Below are 21867 nucleotides of genomic sequence, written 5' to 3'. Positions count from 1 at the left end.
GGAGCAGGGTGGACCCGCCCCGCCTCCTGCGTCACCATGACCGTGTCCGCCCAGCAGCTGGCAGAGGAGTTGGAGATCTTCGGCCTAAACTGCGAGGAGTCTCTGACTGAGAAATGTGAGTCCCTCACTCCCTCCCCGGACCCTGGCCGAGGTCCACGCGCGGCTCGGTGTTCCCAGTCGCCTAGAACCTAAAGGGGAGCGCTTCCAGGTTTGCCCACCCCTAGATCAGACGCCTGGGCGAGTGTGAGATGAATCAAACTGAGTTTTGAGATTTGGGTTATCAAATGTCACAGAGTACTGCTTAGACCCCACCTCAGAAATAAGAATATGAAGTAGGACTTTAAGTCAACGCAGTGTCAGAAAGGCGGGATTGGGGCGTGCCAGGTTCACACAAAATAGGCTCTGGGGGCGTGTCCGAGTTTGGAAATGCTTCAAGCCTCTACAGCAAAGCTAGACGTGTGGGGCTTTTGAAACGCAGTATTTCATCCCTGGATCCTCTCTTTCCAGCCAACACCTTAAAGTCCTGCTGATCCATCACATCTCATCAAAGCTGTGGGTAGTCTGTGCAAATATGAGTTCCTGGGGGTGGGTTCCCAAAATTGAATTTTAGCTTTGGGAGGGACTTGAGGGAGTTTGTCATCTGATTACAGATGGAGAAGCAGACAAGGAGACCTAATGGCCTGAGCTGGTCTGTGAACCCAGCCTCCTTCCCCTAAGAGCTCCATCGTGTTGGTCCATTGCGTCGGCCAGGCTCTGGGGCGGTGGAAGGACTTGGTGCAGCAAAGTCTGGGGAGACGCAGAGTTCGCAGTTTAAGAAACAGCATGAATGTGCACCTGCCTTAACCTTTCATCAGCACTGGGAACTTTTAAAAATATTAACGTGTTAATTTCTCATGAGAGACCAGAACACTCCAGGTTCTTATGCCCAGTGCATTCTCTTCCTAAAAGGAGGCTTACATGAGAAACCCAGTGATAGTCAGACATTTATTAGATGAGGTCGAAGTCAAAACAAGAGAAATGAGTGTGTGAACCAAATTTGTAAAGGCTTCAGCCCAAGGTGCTTCCGTCTCACGCGGGACGGCGTTGGCAGTGGTGCTGGAATTGTGGACTGCGAGTTTATAATCGCTAACCTCAGTGGGACTTTAACAGTGCCTGACAGCCATACCATGTTTTCCTGGTCTGTTCATTCTGAGTCTTCTAGGCGACTGTTTTCCGCCTTCTCATTTAGCATCTTTCTTCCCACTCTCAGCTGCTGAATTTACTTTGTTTTGCTGAAAAAAATAGAGGCTAGAAGAAAACTTCTGTAAACTACTACCATCACTCCTTCATGCCTACCCATGTCTGTGCTGTAAACCTTGCCCTCCTTCTATTACAATGAATAAATTCTCCATATTCTTAGCAAAAGCCACTTGAGTCCTAAATCCCATTCTTTCTCACCTTCTTAAGGACCTCACTCCAGTAGTTCTCTCCTCTTACATATTTTGTATTTTTCTCTCTAACAAGATTTTTCCCAGTAGCATAGAGATGTGGCTCTTACTACCACCTTCAAAAAAATCTGTTGACTCCACTTCCCACTTCAGATCTTTCCTTCCCAATGACAGCAAGTGTCCTCAAAAGGGTTGCCCGCACTTGCTGTCTTCACTGTCTCTCTCCGTAGCGTCAGCTTTGTCATCTCCACCGCTGCACGGAAGCTGCTTCTCTCAAGGCCATCGGTGACATTCATCTGGCTATTCAGTGGTGACTCTCCCGTCCTCATCATTGAATTATCAGCAACATTTGACAGTTCATTGTGTCTTTAAAACAGGGTTTTCTCTTAGCCTCCCGGACACTACGGGCTGTTCTCCCGCCTTGCTTGTCACCACTTCTCAGGCTCTGCAGATTCATCCCCCTCCTGTCCTGAGCCTCGGGACACTCTGGCTTGGTGATCTTACCCGGTCTCATGGCTTTAGATCCCTGTGTTTCTGATGAGTCCCAACTTTATGTCTTAGCCCAGACATCTTGCCTGAACTGCACGCTGGTCTGGCCTACTGCCTACTCGACGTCTCCAATTGGCTGTCTAGTTGGCACCTCAAACTCTACATTTCTAAAACTGAGTTCCTGGTATCCCTTCCCTCTCCTCGAAGTAGTTCCTGCAGCTGGCTTCCCCACCTGTTAATAGTGACTGCGCCCAAGAAAATATCAAGAAAATCAGTTTTTAAAAATTTTTAAGCAAAAAAAACAAGAGAAACAAACCAAATAGTGACTGTATCCTTCCAGGTGCTCAGGCTAAGAACGGCATAATCTCCTTTCTTCAGACCTCACGTCGAGTCCCAAAGTCCCACTGGCTTTACCTTTAGTGCATATCCTGTCCGGACTCCCACCGCTTCTGGCCACCTTCACTGCCACCACCTTGAATCAAGACACCATCATCTCTCACCTGGGTGTTACCATGGTTCTTTTCATTGGCTCCCCTGATTCTGCCCTTGCCCCGTTCAGTCAGTGGAAGTCAGATCGTGCCGCTGTTCTGTCCCCACCCTCTAGGTTGCCCAGCTTGCTCAGGGTGCTACCCAAGGTAATTGCGTTGGCCAGCCATGTCTCCTCCCTCACTGCGTCCAGCCCCCATGGCCTTGCTGATCTCTGGATTTTTGCCTGAAATCTCTTCCCTTAAACACTGTGTGACTCATTCCTTCACTTCCTTCAGGTCTTTACTCAAAAGTCTTCTCGATGAAGCCTTCCCTCATCCGTGTATTTAAAGTTGCTAAGTCCTTCCCCAGCTCCCTGATTTCTCTCCTGGCTTTACTTTTCTACATAGCACATCTCACCATCTGATACACTACCTATTTCACTTATTTGTTTTCTGTCGCCTGCCAACAGTAAGCTTCATGAAGATAAGGATTCTTCTCTGTTTTGGCTCACTGCTGTATTCTCATGCCTAGAACAGTGCCTGGCACTAGTAGGTGCTGAATAATTGTGGACTGAATAAATAGGAGATTATTTTCTCTTTTCAAGGTTAAATCTGCAAGAAATAGTTTATTTCTCACTTGTCCGATTTTCCCTCCACAGTGGTAGAGCTGTGTGTACTGTATGGACAGAATGAGGAGGGAATAGTAAGCGAGCTCATAGCCTTCTGCACCAGGACACAGAAAAATTGCCTTACCTCAGAGATCCTGGCCTCTTTTGAGCATGAGGTAAGAACACAATGTGAGGAAATTCATCGTGTAATTTTCCATATCTGCTCTGTAGGGGAGGCAGTATGATACATTGAAAAGAGTGTGAACTTTGGAATCCAAACTGGCTCCCAGTCCCAATGTGAGCTGGGACAAACTACCTGAGCCTTGGCTCCCTCTTCTGTCAGTGTTTCTAACAATCCATACTTTTTCGGGTCGTTGTAAGAATTACATGAAAATGGACATAAGTTACCCAAGACTACGCCCCACTGGTGGTAGATCTTCAAAAAGTAATTGGTGTTACTATTTGAATCACTATGTGTCGTAGAGAAACAATCACAGAATAAGTCTTTATATTTAGTTGATTATGCGCTCCTTCTTAATTCTTACTTTGAGGAGTTTTATATCTTTCATTATATTTCGAAAGCCTGTTATTATCATGTGACTGGAAAATGCTTCCTCTAATATTTGACCTTGGAATAATATAGTCATTATCTTTTTTTCCCTAGTTTCTGAGCAAAAGATTGACCAAAGTCCATCACAACGCCCCCAAGGACAGTGGGCATGCGGGAGCCAGAGACATTGTTTCCATACAAGAGCTGTATCCTTTTCTGCTGAAGGTCTTGACCTCAAGCCACATATTCTATTTTATAGTTTGTTTATAGTTGCGTGTGTAATTGAAAACAAAAATAAAAAGGACTTACTATTTGGACTTCTATTTAATCAACCCTTGCCTTAGATTCTGAGTGGAGGTTTATTATTACTTTTCTTAAACAATGTTGTTAGAATTGAAGTAGAAGAAGAAGAGGAGACCCTCTTGAACTCTTATACCACACCCTCTAAGGTGAGTTCACAGTGTTTGGAAATTGCATTCTACAAGTAGTGTTATATAAAACTCTATATAGCATGGACATGTGCATCTCAACATAATTTATTATCACCTCAAATTACAAGCAGCTCATACATCCAGCAATAGAGAAGTCATTATGTAAATCATTATATTTCAATTCAATCAACACAGCTACCTAAAAGGATAAAGATTGTGGTATTGTGGGAACATGCTTGTAATTAACATGGAAAAAAATTAATATACATAGTACTTAAAAAAGGTTTATATTTAAACTAAGATTGTAACTATTAGAGTTTGTATTTTTAATTGAAAAAATATTTAAATACTAGAAAGAAATATTTAAAATGTTCATTGTGTAGCATGGTAGAATAAGAGTCCTTTTAAGTCCAGTTTCCATGCCAGCTCCTTAGTGACGGTTTTGAATCTGTTCTCTTGTGGCTGCCTCGCAGTCGTCACTGTAGGCAGCTTTGGTGGCAGGACTCAGATACGCAGCCAGGAGGAGCTCACGGGCCGAGAGCGCCTCCCCAGACTCGCTGGCCTCTGGTTGCAGTCTGGGCAGGGATTTGCCTTAGCTCTTTTGGTCAGTTATGTTACTCTTTGAGGAGCGGTAGGTCTCTGGACTGTGGGTTTCATCCTCTATTCTGGGCATATCTTTGGATTCTTGTTGATAAGCAAAAACCAAAAAAATGACCATCAATGACGTGTTTGCTAAGTCCTCTCCAAGTATGAGCTCAGCCGTGTTATCTGCCTTGAATCATTCCCTTCTCTGATTTTGAAAATGTGTGCTTGACTTTGCCAAAATAAGAAGTAATATGGTCCCATCCCTTCTCAGGAAAATGTGTCCACACAGGTGAAAACCCATGGGTTGTTAAACTCATGCATGTTCTAAAGCAGAGAGAGGTGGGGAAAGAAAGTGAACACATGAATGATTTGACAGGACAGATCCACCTCTTGGCAGTCCTTTTTGGGAAATGTTGGCACTTTTTCATAATTCAACATGGGGACAGTATTCTGGCAGGTGCTGGGTTACAGTTGCTGAAGATTTCTAACGGGATTGCTCTCGGCACATGCGACCTCCAGAGCCAGCCCTGCCTGCAGCCTGCATTTGGGCGCCCTCCCCTTCTTCCGAAGGGACTGTGCACTTAATTAGTGACTTGGGTCTAGAGAGATTGGGGTTTTGTTTTTTGTTTTGTTTCTAGGGTCCTCAGAAGCGAGCTGTCACCACCCCAGAAACGCCCCTAACAAAAAGGAGGGTGTCTACTCGCAGCCCCCATCATCTTCTCTCACCGTCAAGTTTCTCGCCAAGGTACGATCAGAATTAAGGCAGCTGCCAAAAGCTGGCTGGCCCTCCCTTTTCTCTGGTTATCTGGTGGGGCGGCCTCTACAGAGTGACTTATTAAGTGGTGGTGGACGGACACCTCTGCCGTGAACTGGCTGGAAGGCCTGTTGCTCTCTGCCCTCCCTCCATTCTCTTCCTGTGTGGAAAATTACTGTTTCTTACAGTAATTAAGGAAACTCACTTTCCACCCACTTTTCTGGGGCTTGTTTCCTAGATCAGGAACTGATATCTCGTACTGGAAACAACCTGGCTATTCAGAAGGCTGAGAGCCCTCCCAGTCCTGCCAGCACAGGCAAATGGCCTTTCACCTGCTTGTTAGTTTGTGTGTTGTTAGGTTTCTTTTGTTTTTTTCTTCTTACAATCTAAAGTAGTTATTTTTTAAAAAGAAAAGCACGTGTCTTTGTTCATAATGTTACATAACCTGTTTATTGTTCCGCTTCAGGTTACAGCTAGTTTCTGAGAGTTTTTTTGTCGCTGTGAATCTACGCTGACTTAATTGGTATTTTGTCCCTGCTGCCATTTCTGCACCTGATTCCACAGAGATCATGTGTGATTTTTTTGAAATCTGTAGTTGACGCCTCTCATATTAGGGAATTCCATCGGTGAGGGCTGTGTGGCGTGGAAGGAAGGTTTTCAGGTGCTGCCATGTCAGGATGAGGCCGCGGGACAGCAATTCCCACCGCCTTGGGGAGTGCTGACAGCCAGGGGCCACCGCCTCAATTTCGGATCACTTCTTCTTGACAAGGCAGAACTTAGGATTCCTCAGCTCCATCACTTTAGAAAGGAGGCAGTAGCAGTCATTCAGGATGAGCAGTCATTGGATTATGAAGGACAAATTGATTTTTGTGTGGTCCACTCCTGCTTTGGGGAGTTCTCAAACATTTTAGAAGCGAACTTTCTAGACTTACAAGAGTGTCTCTGAAACTTGGCATATGGAGATGGTTCTCGTGGGTGGGCCGGCACTACCACAACAGCTGTATTCTGGGAACAAGCAGTCCTTGGAAACCTGCAGTCCTCCATGCAGCTGACCTCTCAGCGGCGTCTCGCCGCCCTAAAGGGCCGGCTCTCACGGACGTCCCACGGAGCTTTGCAGGGAGGGGCTTGGAGAAGGCAGGGATCCACTGCCTAATCATTTTTAAATGCACGCTAATAAAGTCAACATCAGAGACTGGTTCTGTAATTTATGGAAGTAACTTTTAAGTTATTCAGGTAGAGGCAGCCCTGGGGATAGAGCTAATTAATTGAGCCATTTTCTGTAGTTTCGCTGGGGAGAGGAGGGATGATGGCAGCAGTCACAGTGGGGCCCACGTGCAGCCGGCGTGGCCAAGTCTCGGTGCATTGGGCGGAGCCTGTTTAAAATGGACCCCCCCCCCCCCCGTAAGCTATGCTCACAACCAGAGGATTAGAAGACCTCATTGTCATCTAAGCAGATAGCAAAGTCTGAGTGTTCTTGGAGGTGTAATTTACCAGCCGGGGAAGGGAAATTTGAGAACTGTCAGTTGAGCCTTGGAGAATGGGAATGTTTGTTCGCCAGCTGACCAGATTCATTACATCTCCACCTCCGTGGAGACTGGCGACAGTTGATTCATTTCACTGAACTGCCTTTTGCTGTTCTTTCTACCTTGAACTATATTGTGAGGTGTTACATACACACACCGCAACTTTTGGCTTGTCTCAAGTTCTAGGCTCTGAAGATGTTCTAATAAATGCTGAATGTTAAAAGAAAATGGTACTCTAGGCTTGCTTTTTAATCAGTCTAGAGTTTGGGTTTTGTTTTGCTTTGTTTAGTTTTAAGCCAGGAGAACGACCTTTTAAAATACGTCTTTGTCTCTAAACTTCACTGAACACGTTTAGTATTGCTTAACCTGGTATTCCTCAACCCCTCATTCCTGAAATTCCTTAAAGGTCTGGGTATGTCCAACCCCATTAAGCTGATTAGATTTGTAAAATGTGAGGCTAGCTTGACCTTTCACCAATTCCCATTTCCAAAAGTTAACCTCATTTTACTCCCCTCTCCCTTTATATGTGAACTCAGTAAAATGTTAATCTCTTTTGCTCCCAATTAGTGCTACTCCCTCTCAGAAATACAACTCGAGAAGTAACCGAGGAGAAGTGGTTGCCTCCTTCGGCACAGCACTGGGAGTGTCTTGGTCCGGGAGAGGAGGGGCCGGTGTCACCAGCCTGAGGGTCTTGGGGAGTCCAGAATCCCTAACCGGGAGCTACAAATTCATGTTTCAGAAGCTTCCAGACATCCGAGAAGGTGATTGTTTCCCCTTTTAAATTCTGGAGGATGTAAAACCACTGGGAAGGGCCTAGAGTAAGTAGCAAAACTTCAGCTGGGCTGCAGAACAAGTTCCAACGTTGCCTTTGAATGTATAAGTTGGTAGATGTCCTCTGGGTGTCCCTAGGAGTGGAGGGACGTGATACTGTCGATCATTCTCCCAAGTGGCTTCCCTTTGCTAAAGAAATGTGCTCAAGGAAAAGCACGTAACCATTTCCCTGTACCAATCACTTGAACTGTGTAAAGGAAGCCAATGAAAGTATTAAAGAAAGCAGAAGCATTTATGGCTTCTCGTGAAGAATGGAAGACTGTCTAGGGTGACCTTGACTTGCCCTAACACTCACTGATGACCGGAGGAAGAGGAAGGCTGGGGGTTGGGGATCCATGCTGACTCTTTGGGACTGTGCCGCATGATCCCCGGGCCAGTGGAAGGCCAGATCCAGCAGACAAGTATCAGGAAACTGGCTGGGGCTTTAGAAAGTGAACTGGCTGGATCCCCTAAGCACCCTTCCTGCCTCTGTAAAATGACTGGCTTTAATGTTTAACAATGTGTTGTATTTTCTTTCTGTTCTTGGCAAGTGCAATGTCTTAAACACAACGCTTTTTCTCCTCTGGGATTTCAGTTTTGACCTGTAAGATAGAAGAACTTGGCAGTGAACTCAAGGAGCATTACAAGATTGAGGCTTTCACTCCTGTTCTAGTTCCAGCACAAGTAAGAGTTGTTCTAATAGTCCTTCCTAATTAATACTGTACTTTTCAATCCAAGGTAAAAGGCACCCTCTTGCTTCCCTTTTCACCTCTCTGCTTCCTAGTTAGAATACCTGTCCTGGTTGGATTTGCTAAAATGGGCCCTTTTGAAGAAAGACTTAGAAATGCTATCTGGCTTTGTGACCAGACACAGTCATTGTCTTTGCACTTGGGTTTGAGTCACAACATAGCAGAGGTGGACGGCTGTAGGCGTTCCATCTAGCATCAGAGCGTGAGGACAGCAGCAAGGAAAGGGGTTCCAGAAACGGTGGCTCACGCTCTGTTCCTTGCTTGGTCTCTGCTACGAACCACCTGCTGCTTGTGGTACCTACTGCGTGATTTAATCTGGCATAGGTGCCAGGGCTTTCTCTCTAGAACGTTTTTTAATCTAAGGGGAGCTGTGTTCTAGAAGACTTTTTAAGTTACTCCTGCCATAGGTTTTCATTCAGAGAAGAATGACTAGTTGGGGAAGATAATGCAAAACCGTGTGATACGAGGAAGTTTTGGAGAGACGGAGGGGAAGTAGTGGAGGGTGGCAAGGATGCATGGTCTTGTGGGAAGAGATGAGACTTCCTCAGTTTGTCCCAAGGAGTGGGAACAGGAGAGAGGAAGCCACAGGAAGAGCCATTTCAGCTCAATTTAATGAAGAACTTCCGGTTAAGGGGCAGCACAGTGCGTGGTTAAGGATATGGCTCTAGAGCGAAACTTCTGGGCATTAAACCCAGGCTTCACCCACTATTTGACCTTGACTAAATCATCTAGTGTCTCAGTGGCTCATTTTTCTCGTCTGTAAAGGGGGTACAGGAATAGTATCCACCTCACAGTTGCTGTGAGGACTAAATGAATTAATACACATAAGCCTTTAGAACAGTGTCTGGTATTTAGTAAGCTCAATAAATGTGAGCTGTTATTAACAATTACAGCTATTCAGAGATACAGCAGGCTGCGTTGTGGGGGCGTGGGGGCAAGTCCCCCCGTCACTGGAGATGCTCGAGCTTAAGGTGACCTCTCAGAGGGGCTCCAGCACTGGGCGGGCAGACCAGGGGCCCTGTAAGAGTGCTAACGCCCCTGATGTGAACGAGGATGCTGAGCCCCTCAGGGTCCGAGTGACACCCCGCGAAAATAACGTTTACTGCTCTTTGGGGTTTGCCTCGCTGGTCAGCCCGCTGACTTCAGACTTTGAGCCTCTGCCCCAAAGACTGTCATTCTTTCGTTGCAACCTCCCTTTGGTAGGAGCCCATCACTCTGCTGGGTCAGATTGGCTGCGATAGCAATGGGAAGCTGAACAACAAGTCGGTGATTCTGGAGGGAGACCGGGAGCATTCCTCTGGCGCCCGGGTTCCAGTGGATTTATCTGAGCTGACAGAGTACTCTCTGTTTCCCGGACAGGTGAGACGGGTGCGGGCGCGCTCTGTGTCCTGTCGTATGTGTGGTGGGCTGTTCTCCAGGAATAAGCATTTCATCGCTGGCCTGCTGCCCCTTGATTTCGCCCTCCGCTGCCGTGAGATGTGGTAGGAGCACAGTCCCGAGAGCGGGCACCGGTGTAGGGATTCCGGTTTTCCCTTGTGTGCTCCGACCTCAGCTCTGGAGTCCGGCTGCGCAGGCTCACATCCCAGCCCCACCCCACAGGGTGTGTGATCGTGGTCGTGGTCGTTAACCTCGAAGCCAGACTGTCCTCGTCTGTAAAATGGGAATATTGATTCTTACCTCATGGGATTGCTGTCAGAATTAGGTCATCTGTGGAAAAGCATAATTATGGTTACTACTACAACCCCCTTAATCTGTTTTCTAGAAAAACACTCCCAGGTTCACCATTACAAAACGAAAGTAGCCGGACTTTTAATTGTGTCGAAGTAATTGACTCCTGACCTCCCAGTTTATCTCCCCTGTTTTGCATTCCTGTTTTGCTTCTTGTCTTTCAGGTTGTAATTATGGAAGGAATCAACACCACTGGTAGAAAATTTGTTGCCACTAAACTCTACGAGGTATCGCAGCGCTCCCCGCCCTCCCTCCTGGCCTGCTCCAGGCACAGATGAGCAGTCTAGTCTGCCCTTTGTGAGGGCCTGTTTATTTGCTTCTTAGTCCTCTACCTCCAGAACAAGAACCTGCCTCTAGACCAGGGGTTAGCAAACTGTTTCCATAAAGGGCCAGAGAGTGACTTTGTGGGCCACTTGGTCTCTGTCGCCATGTCAGCTTCACCAGTGTCACACAACCGCAGCCATAGGTACCTTGTAACCATGAGCGCGTCTGCGCGCCAGCAAACCTTTACTAACAGAAATAGCTGGCCGCCGGGGTTGGCCCACAGGCCATAGTCACCTGTCCCTGCCCTCCCCTCCTTACTAAAGGTGCTGACATTTTGCTCTCGCTTTGTGCTGAGTGTTTTATGAGTTTTGCTGTGACTTCCCATTTTCTGGGTTTCTTTGTGGCCCTGAGCCACAAAATATAGAAATGTAGAAAAGTGGCGGGTACCATCAGCTCTGTGAGCTTTTAGCTCCAAGGAGCAGGACACCTGCCACCATCACGCCCCTGTTCAGTGCCCACCCCTTTCCTTACCAACTGCAATACCTGGGGCAAGACCTCAGATTCGCTCCTCTCTTGTCTTTAAGGGTGTGCCGCTTCCGTTTTATCAGCCCACCGAAGAGGATGGAGGTAAGTTGTGGGTTAAACGCTGTCGCGCCAACAGTGAGGGTGGAGGGCAAGGCCCAGAGGGCAGCTCCCCAGGCCCCGAGGAAGCACAGGAGCCCTGGGAGCACCGCGAGGCCCTGAGGGCGCAGCGTGCGGCAGGCTGGGTCCTGCGCTCTGAGGGTGGGAGGTGCATCGTTCCCCTCCGGTGGTGGTGGGTGTTTGAAGGTCACTTTGAAAAAGGAGATTTAGGAGCAATTTAAAAGAACTTCTGTAAATGCGATAAGGTTTCCTGGATTAGGTTCTGGAGGAGGGAAGGGCCATTAGTGGAAAAATGGGTGACGCGCACAGGAAGTCCGGGGTCGATACCAGCGGTACATCAGCATTAACGCCTTCATTCTGACAAATGTAGGAAAGACGCCACCCTTAGGGGACACTGGGTAAAACATGCACATAGAGCAACTCTCCTATCTTTGCAACTTTCCTACGATTCTCAAGTTATTCCAAAATAAAAAGTTTATTAAAAAAGTCAGGTGAGCCCTGGCTGGTGTGGCTCAGTGGATTGAGTGCCGGCCTATAAACCAAAAGGTCACTGGTTTGATTCCTTGCCAGGGCACATGTCTGAGTTGTGGGCCCAGTCCCCAGTCGGGGGCATGCGAGAGGCAACCAAATGGTATTTCCCTTGCACATTGATGTTTCTCTCTTTCTCCCTTCCCCTCCCTCTGAAAATAAGTAAATAAAAATCTTTTTTTTAAAAAAATGAGATGAATTTCTAAGAAAGCCTAGAGTTATTTGGTAACTAAACTAAATGGGAAAGGACAAAAAAACGTTAACCAACTTTGCTGCAAAATATCCTAAAAAATTTGCCATTTTGTCGGGCAAGCAGACCGCTGAGGATTCGCAGTGAGATGGCCAGCACCCTGTGCACGGGAGTGGTTTGTGAGTCATTCTCGGAGACGACCTGAAGGGCAGGTGGACTCTAGGGACTGAGGAGGCTGTGCGCTCTGTCAGAAAATGTGTGTTTATGGCGGTATGGGGAGCACAGTGGCGTTAGATCAGCTTCAGAGGATGAAAAGAAATGGACGTGGCTGAGATGTCTAGAGCCTGAGCTGTGTGCCAGGGAAGCCTTTGGAAGCAGCTGGATGTGTTGTTGACATGTTTTGAGAGCAGGTCTCGAGCGAGGCCCTCATGGAGACAAAGCCACTGGCCTGGCCCTCCTGGCACTTGCTAGTTACCCTGGGTATATGTCCCCAGCAGGCACCTCGGAACCAAATTTAACTTTGCCCCCTGCCCTGTATGAAACTTACACTTCCCCTTGAATTCTCTGTCTCAGTCATGGCATTAGCACCCTGGTAGTTCTCCCACCCCCACCCCTCATCCCTGGAACCTGTGAATTAGTTATTTTATAGGGTAAAAGGGACTTTGCAGGTGATTAAATTAAGGGTCTTGAGCGGCTATCCTGGGTTATCGAGGGAGGCCCTTATGAGAGGGAGGGCAAGAGGCTCAGCTTCAGACTGGGAATTCAGGCCACTGCTTTGAAGACAGAAGGGGGGCCCTGAACCCAGGAGTGCAGGCGGCCCCTGGGAGCTAGAAAAGGCAAGGAAACAGGTTCTGCCCTCAGACCTCCAGGAGAAACCCAGCCCTGCCAGCGCTGTGATGTGTGTCGTTTTAAGTCACTAAGTTGCTGGTAGTTTGTTGCAGCAGCCATGGGAAAGGAGTACAACCGCGTGTTAAGAAGTCAGGGATCTTTGGCCACTGTGGCTCAGTTGGTTGGAGTATTGTCCTGTATTCAAAAGGTTGCATGTTTGATCCCCGATCCAGGTGCATACGGAGGGCAACCAATGGGTATCTCTCACATCGAAGTTTCTCTTTCTCCCTTCCTCTCTCTAAAAGCAATGAAAAAAATGTCCTTGGGTGAGGATTTAAAAAAAAAGACAGGAATCTTTGGATTTTGTTGTTGTAAAACAGAAACTGGGTCAGGCTACCTTAAGAAAAAAGAGAATTTGTGAGAGGAAGTCCAGACAGTGCACAGACTAGTCAGGCGGCTGGACATCAGGCTTAGAATCAGGGTAAGGAGCTCGCAGCTCAAGGTGGCCAGGGAGCAGGAATTCTCCAGCTGTCCTATGGGGTCACCGCTGCTGGAACAGGTCAGCTCCAACCTTTTTTCTGTCCTTGGACAATTCACCTTGATATTCCAGATCCTGGAAGGAGAGTAAGAATGGCTGAAACTGGGTCACGTGCCTGTCCCTAGGCTGGGGAGGACAGTGCACCTCATTTATAGCCCCCAAGACTGCTCATGGAGGAGAGGGCTGGTTCTCCAACGGGAGAGCAGACGCTGAGAGGAAAAGGGCGGCGCATGATGGGGCCAAAGCGCAACAAGCCCTGCCCCCATCACAGAGCAGCAGCCGCGTTTCAAGCCTCGCGCCCAGCCGTCTCTGGACCCCTCAGTATACCATGTTCTCCAGCCACAGGGACCGCTGGAGATCCCCTCACGCCGGGCGCGCGCTAGTCATAGCCCCCCAGGACCCTGCCTTGCCCCTATTCCAGAAAATTCTACTTACAAGATTAAACAAAGTGAAATAAGCCAGCCACAAGAACACAAACACTGTGATCCCACTCACGTGACGTACTTAAGAGTAGTCACACTCGTAGAGACTGACTGTGGAATGGTGGGGGGCTGGGGGAGGGGGAGTTAGTGTCTACTGGGGACAGTTTCAGTTCTACAAGACGAAGAGTTGTGGAGATGGGTGCTGGTGATGGTTGCGGAACATTAGGAATTAACAGTATTGAAATGTTAAGTGGTTAAGATGGTAAATTTCATGTTTTATGTATTTTACCATAATAAAAACATCAGGGGGGAGAACGTTAGAAGCAGGTCTCTCCTGGCTGCCACTCTCCTCCCCTCACTCCGAGCGCTGCCAGGAGCGGGCCTGCCCCGTGGTCCAGTTACGTGCGCACCGGCCGGCGGAGGACCCTGTGAGGAGGGGGAGCGGGGCTTGCCCGTCTTGGAGTCTCCAAGCTGCGCACATAAGGAGACTCAGTTCATTGGACCCTGTGGCGCTTCTCCCAAACTGTCCTCCCACCATCGCAATATCTTCTAATCAACACCTTACAATTTTTTCTGTTAGATTTTGAGCAAACCATGGTCCTGGTGGCCTGTGGGCCGTACACTACATCTGACAGCATCACGTATGACCCCCTGCTCGACCTGATTGCCATCATCAACCATGACCGGCCAGACGTCTGCATCCTGGTAGGAGGCCCCCCGGGACAGCTTCGCTTGGGGAGGCCCCAGTGGGAAGGCCGGAGGGCTGCCTTTATAAAAAGGTCCAGTGCAGATCTAAATTCTTAGGAAGCATATCAGATTCTCCTCCTTTTTTAGAAATAAGATTTTTTAGTTCTTCATCTACCTCTTTGGAGCAGCACACATGATCTACAGGCCCTACTTAATCTAAAAGCCCAATGTTTTTCCACCCTTTTACCTTTACAGATTCTTGCTTGTCTCATTACTCCAAGCTCTGAACTATTTTCTTTTTAAGCTCAAAGTCCTCCTGTTAGCAGGGTCGTAGATTTCCCTTGCCACGTTTACAAAGTTAGGGAAAAGCCCAGTGTTGTAGGAGGCTGTGCAGCTGGTTATGGGGCCGTGGCGGCCTCCCTGCACCAGGCCGTGGCCTTCTGTCTGATCTTGGCTGGGTGCCCCTGCCCCATCTGCTAACTGTCCCAGGCTCTTCACGCAGCCTTGGCGGGACACCGGCGGTTATGTGAAGGCGCTCACAGACACACATGGTTCTGATCTGGTACCTTTGTTTCTCTCCTCCGCCTCTTCTGCAGTTTGGCCCTTTCCTGGATGCTAAGCATGAACAGGTTGAGGTGAGTGACGGGGGTGTGGGGAGGGTAGTGGGTATTTCCATTCAGTTGGGTCCTCGCCGTTATTTTCATCTCCTGGAGTTACCCTGCATCTCATCCCTGTAGAAAGACACCATAACAGGGCATTTTTAATAAAGATGTGGAATTCGAGGGCTTCATTTCACCGGACTACAGGGCCGTTTGGAAGCTGAGGGAGGGAAATGCAAACACTCGAGCCCTGATGTTCCTTTGCGCTGCCTGACACTAAGGCCCGAGAGCGCCGGCCCAGATGGAGCCGTGTGGGGGCCGCGGAGCTGCGCCAGGAAGCGCCTGACCAGCGGCTCCGCTCAGCTCTGTGGCCTGCAGCCTGCTGTCTTTTGATGCATTCATGAGTGGCCCTTCCCCGGATATCTGCCCTTATTCACAGGATATTTTACCTTCCACAGAAGAGGTTTCAAAATGATCCCTACTTTGTGTCTCAGCTTATATTTGAAAGGATGCACTCTTCCCTGATCTTTCTTGTCCCCAACTGGACTCAGCTCCTTGAAGAGAGATATGTGTCCTTTGCATCCCCTTCATCTCTCAGGGGTCATCTAATGTTAAACAGGTGAATAAACTCCAAGCGTCTGCCCACCTGATCTTCTCCTTTTCTTGCAGAACTGTCTACTGACGAGTCCGTTTGAAGAGGTTTTCAAGCAGTGCCTACGAACGATCACTGAAGGCACACGAAGGTCAGAATTCAAAACTGCTGCCTCCAGCTGCCCAGGTTCTTCCTGGGCTTCCCACTAAAAAACCGAAACCATTCAAAAGGAGGGGTGGTTCCTGTCTTTCATCCTTTTGAACTTCAGACAGAACTCTTGAACTTCAAGTGCACAGACGCTGAGTCAAGAGGCATCTTCATAAAACACTGAGATAAACATACTTGACTTTTGCTCTTCCCTTTGCTCTCTCTGTACTTCCTTCCCTTTCTCACTTCTGTTCACATGTGCCCATATTCCACGGGACTATTCCCAGGATGGTCCTGAGAAGTGCTGGATGACTTACACAACAAATCCCGAGAGCCGTAGACATCTCATTGTGTGTGTGATTGGTTTGGGTGAGCCCAAGTCCTTCCCCTGAGTCACTGCTTCTCCACGTTCTGTGAGATGTTGTTAATGGCCCAAGAAAGCCGCAGTAGAAACTCAGGGAGGGCAGGGGTCTTGAATCCCTGCCACAGACCAAGGGAAAGGATCTGTGAAAGGTCATGGTGTGATAAGAGAGATGTGCAGTTCTGATGGAGGAAAAAAGGGGCTCTTCTGGGGAGTGTCACTTCCTGTCCCTTCAACTACAGTGCCAGGCTTTGACAGACATTCGTGTAGGTGATGGATCTTCTCTGGGGATTTGCTTGCCTGTAGCTGAACTCATAAAAAACAAACATTCCTGAGGCTAAGCGTTTAAAAACAAGTCTGTAACAAAGGTGGTTTTTTAAATAAGATGTATAATCTTCCACCCCTTGGCCGTGAGAACTGATCCCAGAGTCGATTAGCTGGAATGCTACCTCCCTGTACCGGCAGTATGGCCAGTATGGTCTGTAGGCCTTGCGGACTGGGGAAGACAGCCCCTAGATTACCCAGAGTCAGGGACTTGAATCGGGCAGTGACAGGCTGCGGCTGGAGCTGCCCCTCCCTCCCGCCCCCGGTGAGGATGACGCAGTGCCTTCCCTCTCGCCTGCCAGGTCTGTTGTGACCCTGAGAGTTCCTCAGGCCTGGAGAGCTCAGGAGATAAACCCAAAAAAGCTGATGCCCCCGTGTTGTTAGCCATTAGGTCTCCTTGGGGACGGGCTGGGCTGTGGGGCTGTGCCCCACCACTGGCTGGCTGCTTGCAGTGTGAGATGGGGTTCTGTTTGGGTTCCTCGCCCCATGTGGTATTGACGGCGGTGGTGCAAACAAAGAACAGACCAGCTTTTGTCTCCCGGGGCAGCGCCCAGCACCACCAGGCACTTTCATCTGCGGCCAGTGTGTGCCGGGCGCTGGGGGAGCGCCCCACCTTTCCCCAGGCTGTATATAAAAGGCGCTCATTTGGGGAATTTCTTTTTATGGCTGAGAGGTTAGAAGTGCAGAGCATTATGCTGATTTCTCAGTAAAAACCAGAATCCGTGAGGAAGCACCTCCTCCCTCCCAGGCGCAGAGCCTGTTTGAGGTCCCTCCCACCGTGATGTGTGAAGTTGTGCAATACTCAGCATAGCTGGAATTTTCTCTTGGATCCCTCCCCCTACAGCCAGTCTACAACCCTGAGCAAGAGAGCTCTTTCCTCCTTAACTGTTGCTCTCCCAGCGCCTACACCGAAACAGCAAGTCCATCTTTTAAAGTGGCCAACTGGCCCTGGTCGGGTAACTCAGTTAGCTTGTCACCCAGATATGCCAACGTTGGAGTTTGATCCCCGGTCGGGGTACATATAAGAATCAACCAATGAAGTGGAAAAACAAACTGATTTTCTCTCTCTCTCGCTCTCTGTAAAATCAATTTTAAAAAATTTAAAAAATAAAATACAGCGGCCACCTGACCCTTCATGTTCATCACAGACTGAGCCCTGGGGATCTGGAGCGCAGCCTGTGCCGCTCGGGTCACCCCTGACCTGTTTGCCAGGCTCCAGCACCTGAATTTGTAGACAAGGATCATTACAGTGAACTTTGTAATGTCAGGGGGACTGGAACGTATGCAAAGGTCCTTTGGTCTCAAGATTCTGGTTTTCTGCTGCAGAAATCTCAGTTCACATGAGCCGGCATGACCAGTAAGTGACTAATGTGACAACAGTCACCAACACCTCTATCCTATATGAGAGGCAGCTAGGGACATTAGCTACGTTTGGCAAGGCCACAAGCTTTAAGGAGGGGAGAGAGCTGGCAGTGAAAGTTATGGTGGGTTTTAGCTAAGCCCCCGGAGTCACGCTTCATGCCTGTTTGCTTTCTAATAGGCCCCTCTGCCCGCACAGCTGCAGGCGTTGGGGAAGCGGCCTTCCTTCCTTTCTTCCTTCGTGTGCCGGGGAGGGTGCCCAGTCGGCGCCCAGAGTTAAAGGTTTTTACATCGCTTATACGATGTAACCCTGGAGATTCCCCTTCTGCCTCCATCAAAGGAAGCATCTGCCAGCCATGCTTTTACTGTTGCTATTAAATATGTCTTTCACTCTTATAAGACTGTCTGCTGAGAAACAAGAACCGAGGGCATCACGCCCTATGTGAGAGGGGCGGGGCTGGCTCCCCACCTCCCTGAAGCCGTCTCTGTCTTCCATGTCAGATTTGAGACCCCATGTCTGGTCAGTAGGAGGCTGCAGTTCGATCTTGCAAACATGAAAGCAGTCTCCAGGTCCGACTAGCGTGCCGGGCTCCTCCCAGGCAGCCCTGGCTGGAGACAGGAACGCCTTTATGCTGCGTCTGTTCGCATGGTGCGAGGAGGCAGGGCTTTGGCTTCAGCTCTGGCTCTCAGGCTGTAATGCTTTCTAGATTTTCTAGATCCCAATTTCTTCTCTTCCTTTCCTTTTTAAAAAATTTTAAAAAGTTATTTCTTGCTTGTTGTTCCACTCATTGATGCATTCATTGGCTGCTTCTCATATGTGCCCTGACCGGGAATCAAACCAGCAACCTTGGCGTATTGGGACCACACTCTAACCAACTGAGCTACCCAGCCAGGGCACTTCTCCTCTTCTACCAAACAGCAGTCCCATCTCACCATGCAGAGCCAAAAGAAAGTACGTCCTGGTGACCTGCTCCAGGTCCAGATGGATGTGCATGAATGAGCACACATTGTCTTCCCTCAGTGTCCCGTGGGAAGTGGCACCTCTTTTCATAGGAGAGTTCATTTCTGCAGTTCTCCCCTGGAATTTGAGTCTTACGTAAGCACTGATGTTCTACTGTCGTCTAGCTGCTCTCGCTCACCTGTACTCCTTTTTCTCCCGTTTGCTGATTTTTTTTTGACGAAGTAGCTCCGGCTCTCACCTCATCTTTGTCCCATCGTTGAGAGACGTGCACCACGAGCCCGTGTACCCACAGCCACCTTTCAGCTACTCCGATCTACCTCCAGAGGACAAAAAGGTACCAGCGCCTCCTCAGCCTGCAGAATCGAATGTGCCACGCGTGACCCAGCTCTGTCCCTGGAGTGGAGGGTGAAGATGCCTTTTTGGGCACACACAGGGCATGAATCTTTTTTTTTTTTAATCTTCATCCAAGAACATTTCTTTATTGCTTTTAAAGAGAGAGGAAGGGAGAGAGAAAAACATTGATGCCAGAGAGAAGCATCGATTTTGTTGCCTTTGGCATGCGCCCAGCCGGGGATGGCCCGCGCCTGGACCAGAGGAGCTGAATCTTAAGCTACTATTTTTAACAGGCAAATGTGCTTGTAACTTACTCTACATTGGTTTGGCCTCCCTTCCAGTAGGCTCCCGGCCCTTGGCAATTCTCAACCCCTTCTTGTTGCAGCGAGTGCAGTTCGTGTCCGATCCCTGCAGCCTCTCTGTAAATGGCGTGGTCTTCGGCTTGACGTCCACGGATCTGCTGTTCCACATGGGTGCCGAGGAGATCAGCAGGTGAGGCGCGTCCTCCAGCCCCATCCTTTGGCCATGTGAGGGGAGCGGCTGCAGCCTGTTTCTGTTACCATTTGTCTCCACAGTGTTTGAGACCCCAGAGGACCATGTCCATCTGTCTGCATTTAATTTAATTTATAGTCATGGAAGTTCATCTGCTTTTCTTCCCCTCTCATGTTTGTGACCTAAACAGAGTGGGTGTCCTTGTTGGTGGAGGATGAACTGTGAACTGTAGCTCTGCCGAGAATCACACGCAGCCAAAGCTGTGCGGCGTAGTGTCGGAGTCGTGTGAGCAGGGGTGTGAGCTTGTTGGCTGAGATTTGAGGTGCAGCGGTTACCTCGGCTACACGCTCGCCTCGCACTGGTGCGGACTGCGTGCTCTTGCACAGCCCCGTGCTGGCTGCCCTCATTTTGATCACAGAGGATTCCTACTTTTCCCCTTCTGAACCCAGCGTCCTGCTCCCCTCCTCATGTGGAAGCAGACCGAGTTAATACTTGTGAGTGGGTCTTTAAACTTCCCCAGAGAGACCCTCTTGTCACTGTGCCTTGGCCTTGTAGCCTCTCTCTAGTTTATTAAATCCTCGAGGCTTCCCCAAAGAGAAATAGAAACCGAAAATCAAGGTCCTGCACTCCATTTCTTGTTTGTCTGCCCTCCCCAGTTCTTCTGGAACTTCAGACAGATTCAGCCGAATCCTCAGGCACATCCTGACGCAGAGGAGGTGAGTGCGCCTGCTGGAACAGCTGACCGCGCGGAGAGTGCTTGGGGTCACGGAGCTCCGGGAGGTGGGCTCGTGCGCGCTTTCCCCAGGCCATGTGATGACGGGCCTGTGTTCTGTCCCCCAAACAGGACAGGAAGAGACAGTCTGTGACAGTATGGGAACCAGTGACTAGAGGGGATCCACCGGTTGAGGAGGGGGGGTCCTGAATCAGCAGCTGCTCACTGTTCCTTTCTGTCTCTGTAGCTACTACCCACTGTACCCTCCCCAGGAAGACATGGCCATTGACTATGAGAATTTCTATGCCTATGCCCAGCTGCCTGTCACCCCAGACGTCTTCATAATCCCGTCAGAGCTGAGATACTTCATCAAGGTAAGTTTGAGCTCTGCTTTTTCCCAGACAGGCCAGAGCCAGCCTTGGACTTTCCCTGCTAGGCCACCAGCACCCACTCGGCAGGCTCCGCTGACGGAGACGGCGGCCCCGTGTCTTGGGGAGGCAGTAGAAACTAGGGAACAGCCTGTTAGTAAAACGTTTCAGTAAATGATGTCCCATTGCTCCCTTCTCCCCCCCAGAGCCTGGTGCTCGGTCTGCCCAGCCTGGGAGCCCCAGAAGCCAGAAGAATGGCCCTAAAGCAATGGTTCTCAGGCGGGGCCCTGCCCGGGCGACCCGGAGGCACTTGCCTGCCCTCGCCCCTGAATTCTGATCTGACCTCCACGCAGCCTCAGCCCAGAGAACTTGGAGGGCACCTTAGGGTTTCCATTTCTGCCACTGAGGCTCTGCCCACGTGGGGAGTGGGTCCCTCCCCAGGACTCCACCCAACCAGTCCCCCTCTTGCCAAACCAGAGCCAGTTCAACCTCAAGCGGTAGACTTTTTCATGGTGAAAACGATAGCCACGTCAGGTGTGTCTCCAAGTTTGGGAGCTGATTGTCAGCCTGCCCAGTCACCTTCTTTCTTCTGTTTCAGAGACACCAAAGGAACTCAAGAGTTTCCCAATAATAAGTTAACATATATGACTTAACATGTGTTTGGTTGCCTTCCTTTCCATTTTACAAAACCCTCTTTGGTAACCAACTCTTAGACGATTCCAAATCTGTCACATCCGTCTTGCTAGTTGCGGCCTTTCCAAACCCAGTCTTCTCCCTTCCTTCCCCAGGACATCCTCGGCTGTGTCTGTGTGAACCCTGGGCGCCTCACCAAAGGGCAGGTGGGGGGCACCTACGGCCGACTCTACCTCAGGCGGCAGACCGCCGTCGGGGAGGGGAGGCGGAGTCCTTGTGTCGCCGCCCAGGTGGTCAGGATCTGAGGACTCCAGGACTCTGTTGCTCCCCCCTGTGCGTGTCCTCGTAGCTGCCAGGAGCCCAGGCGCAGCCCTCAGACAAGATCCCAACCTTGGAAGGTGAAGGAGAGGAGGCAGCCAGCTGGGAAGGAGGGGCGCGGCGAGGGCCCGGCCGGGGAGGCTTGTGCAGCTGGCCCCCAGCCCTGAGCGAGCTGCTCTGGGAGGATGTTTGTTTCCGATGTGCAAAGTCCAGAGTGAACAGGCTGTGGCTGCAGCAGGCTCAGAAAAAGAAAGACGGCTCTGATTTTCTCCGTGAATCCCACACGGAAACAACTTTGGGTAAATAAAAGTACATTCTGCGTGTAACTTCTGAGTGCAGTCTTTCTCCCACCCTTTCTTTTTCCTGGTAGTGAACAAAGAATGTTGCCTCCTTGACCTATGTCCAGAGAAAGCAGAGTGTCTGTCACACTGAGTTCCCGGCCAGCCCC

At 49.5% G+C, this 21867-nt stretch overlaps 1 protein-coding gene across 1 annotated transcript; it reads left to right on the top strand.

Annotated features, from left to right (window-relative positions):
- Positions 1 to 21666, top strand: POLA2 (DNA polymerase alpha 2, accessory subunit). The gene is made up of 18 exons (XM_054570612.1): positions 1 to 115; positions 3043 to 3167; positions 3656 to 3747; positions 3933 to 3990; positions 5196 to 5302; positions 7402 to 7595; positions 8240 to 8328; positions 9597 to 9752; positions 10286 to 10348; positions 10970 to 11012; positions 14114 to 14238; positions 14817 to 14855; positions 15489 to 15562; positions 18789 to 18897; positions 19282 to 19388; positions 20045 to 20104; positions 20348 to 20474; positions 21257 to 21666. Exons 1-18 carry the CDS (start codon positions 37 to 39, stop codon positions 21404 to 21406), a joined length of 1797 nt encoding a protein of 598 aa, XP_054426587.1. The 5' UTR covers positions 1 to 36; the 3' UTR covers positions 21407 to 21666.
- The last annotated feature ends 201 nt before the right edge of the window (positions 21667 to 21867 follow it).

The sequence above is a fragment of the Pteronotus mesoamericanus genome, unplaced genomic scaffold (genome assembly GCF_021234165.1).
Source record: "Pteronotus mesoamericanus isolate MK-2021 breed Mesoamerican mustached bat unplaced genomic scaffold, CSHL_Meso_final contig_214, whole genome shotgun sequence".
NCBI classification, from domain to species: Eukaryota; Metazoa; Chordata; class Mammalia; order Chiroptera; family Mormoopidae; genus Pteronotus; species Pteronotus mesoamericanus.
This window is presented reverse-complemented; position numbering and strand designations above follow the sequence as displayed.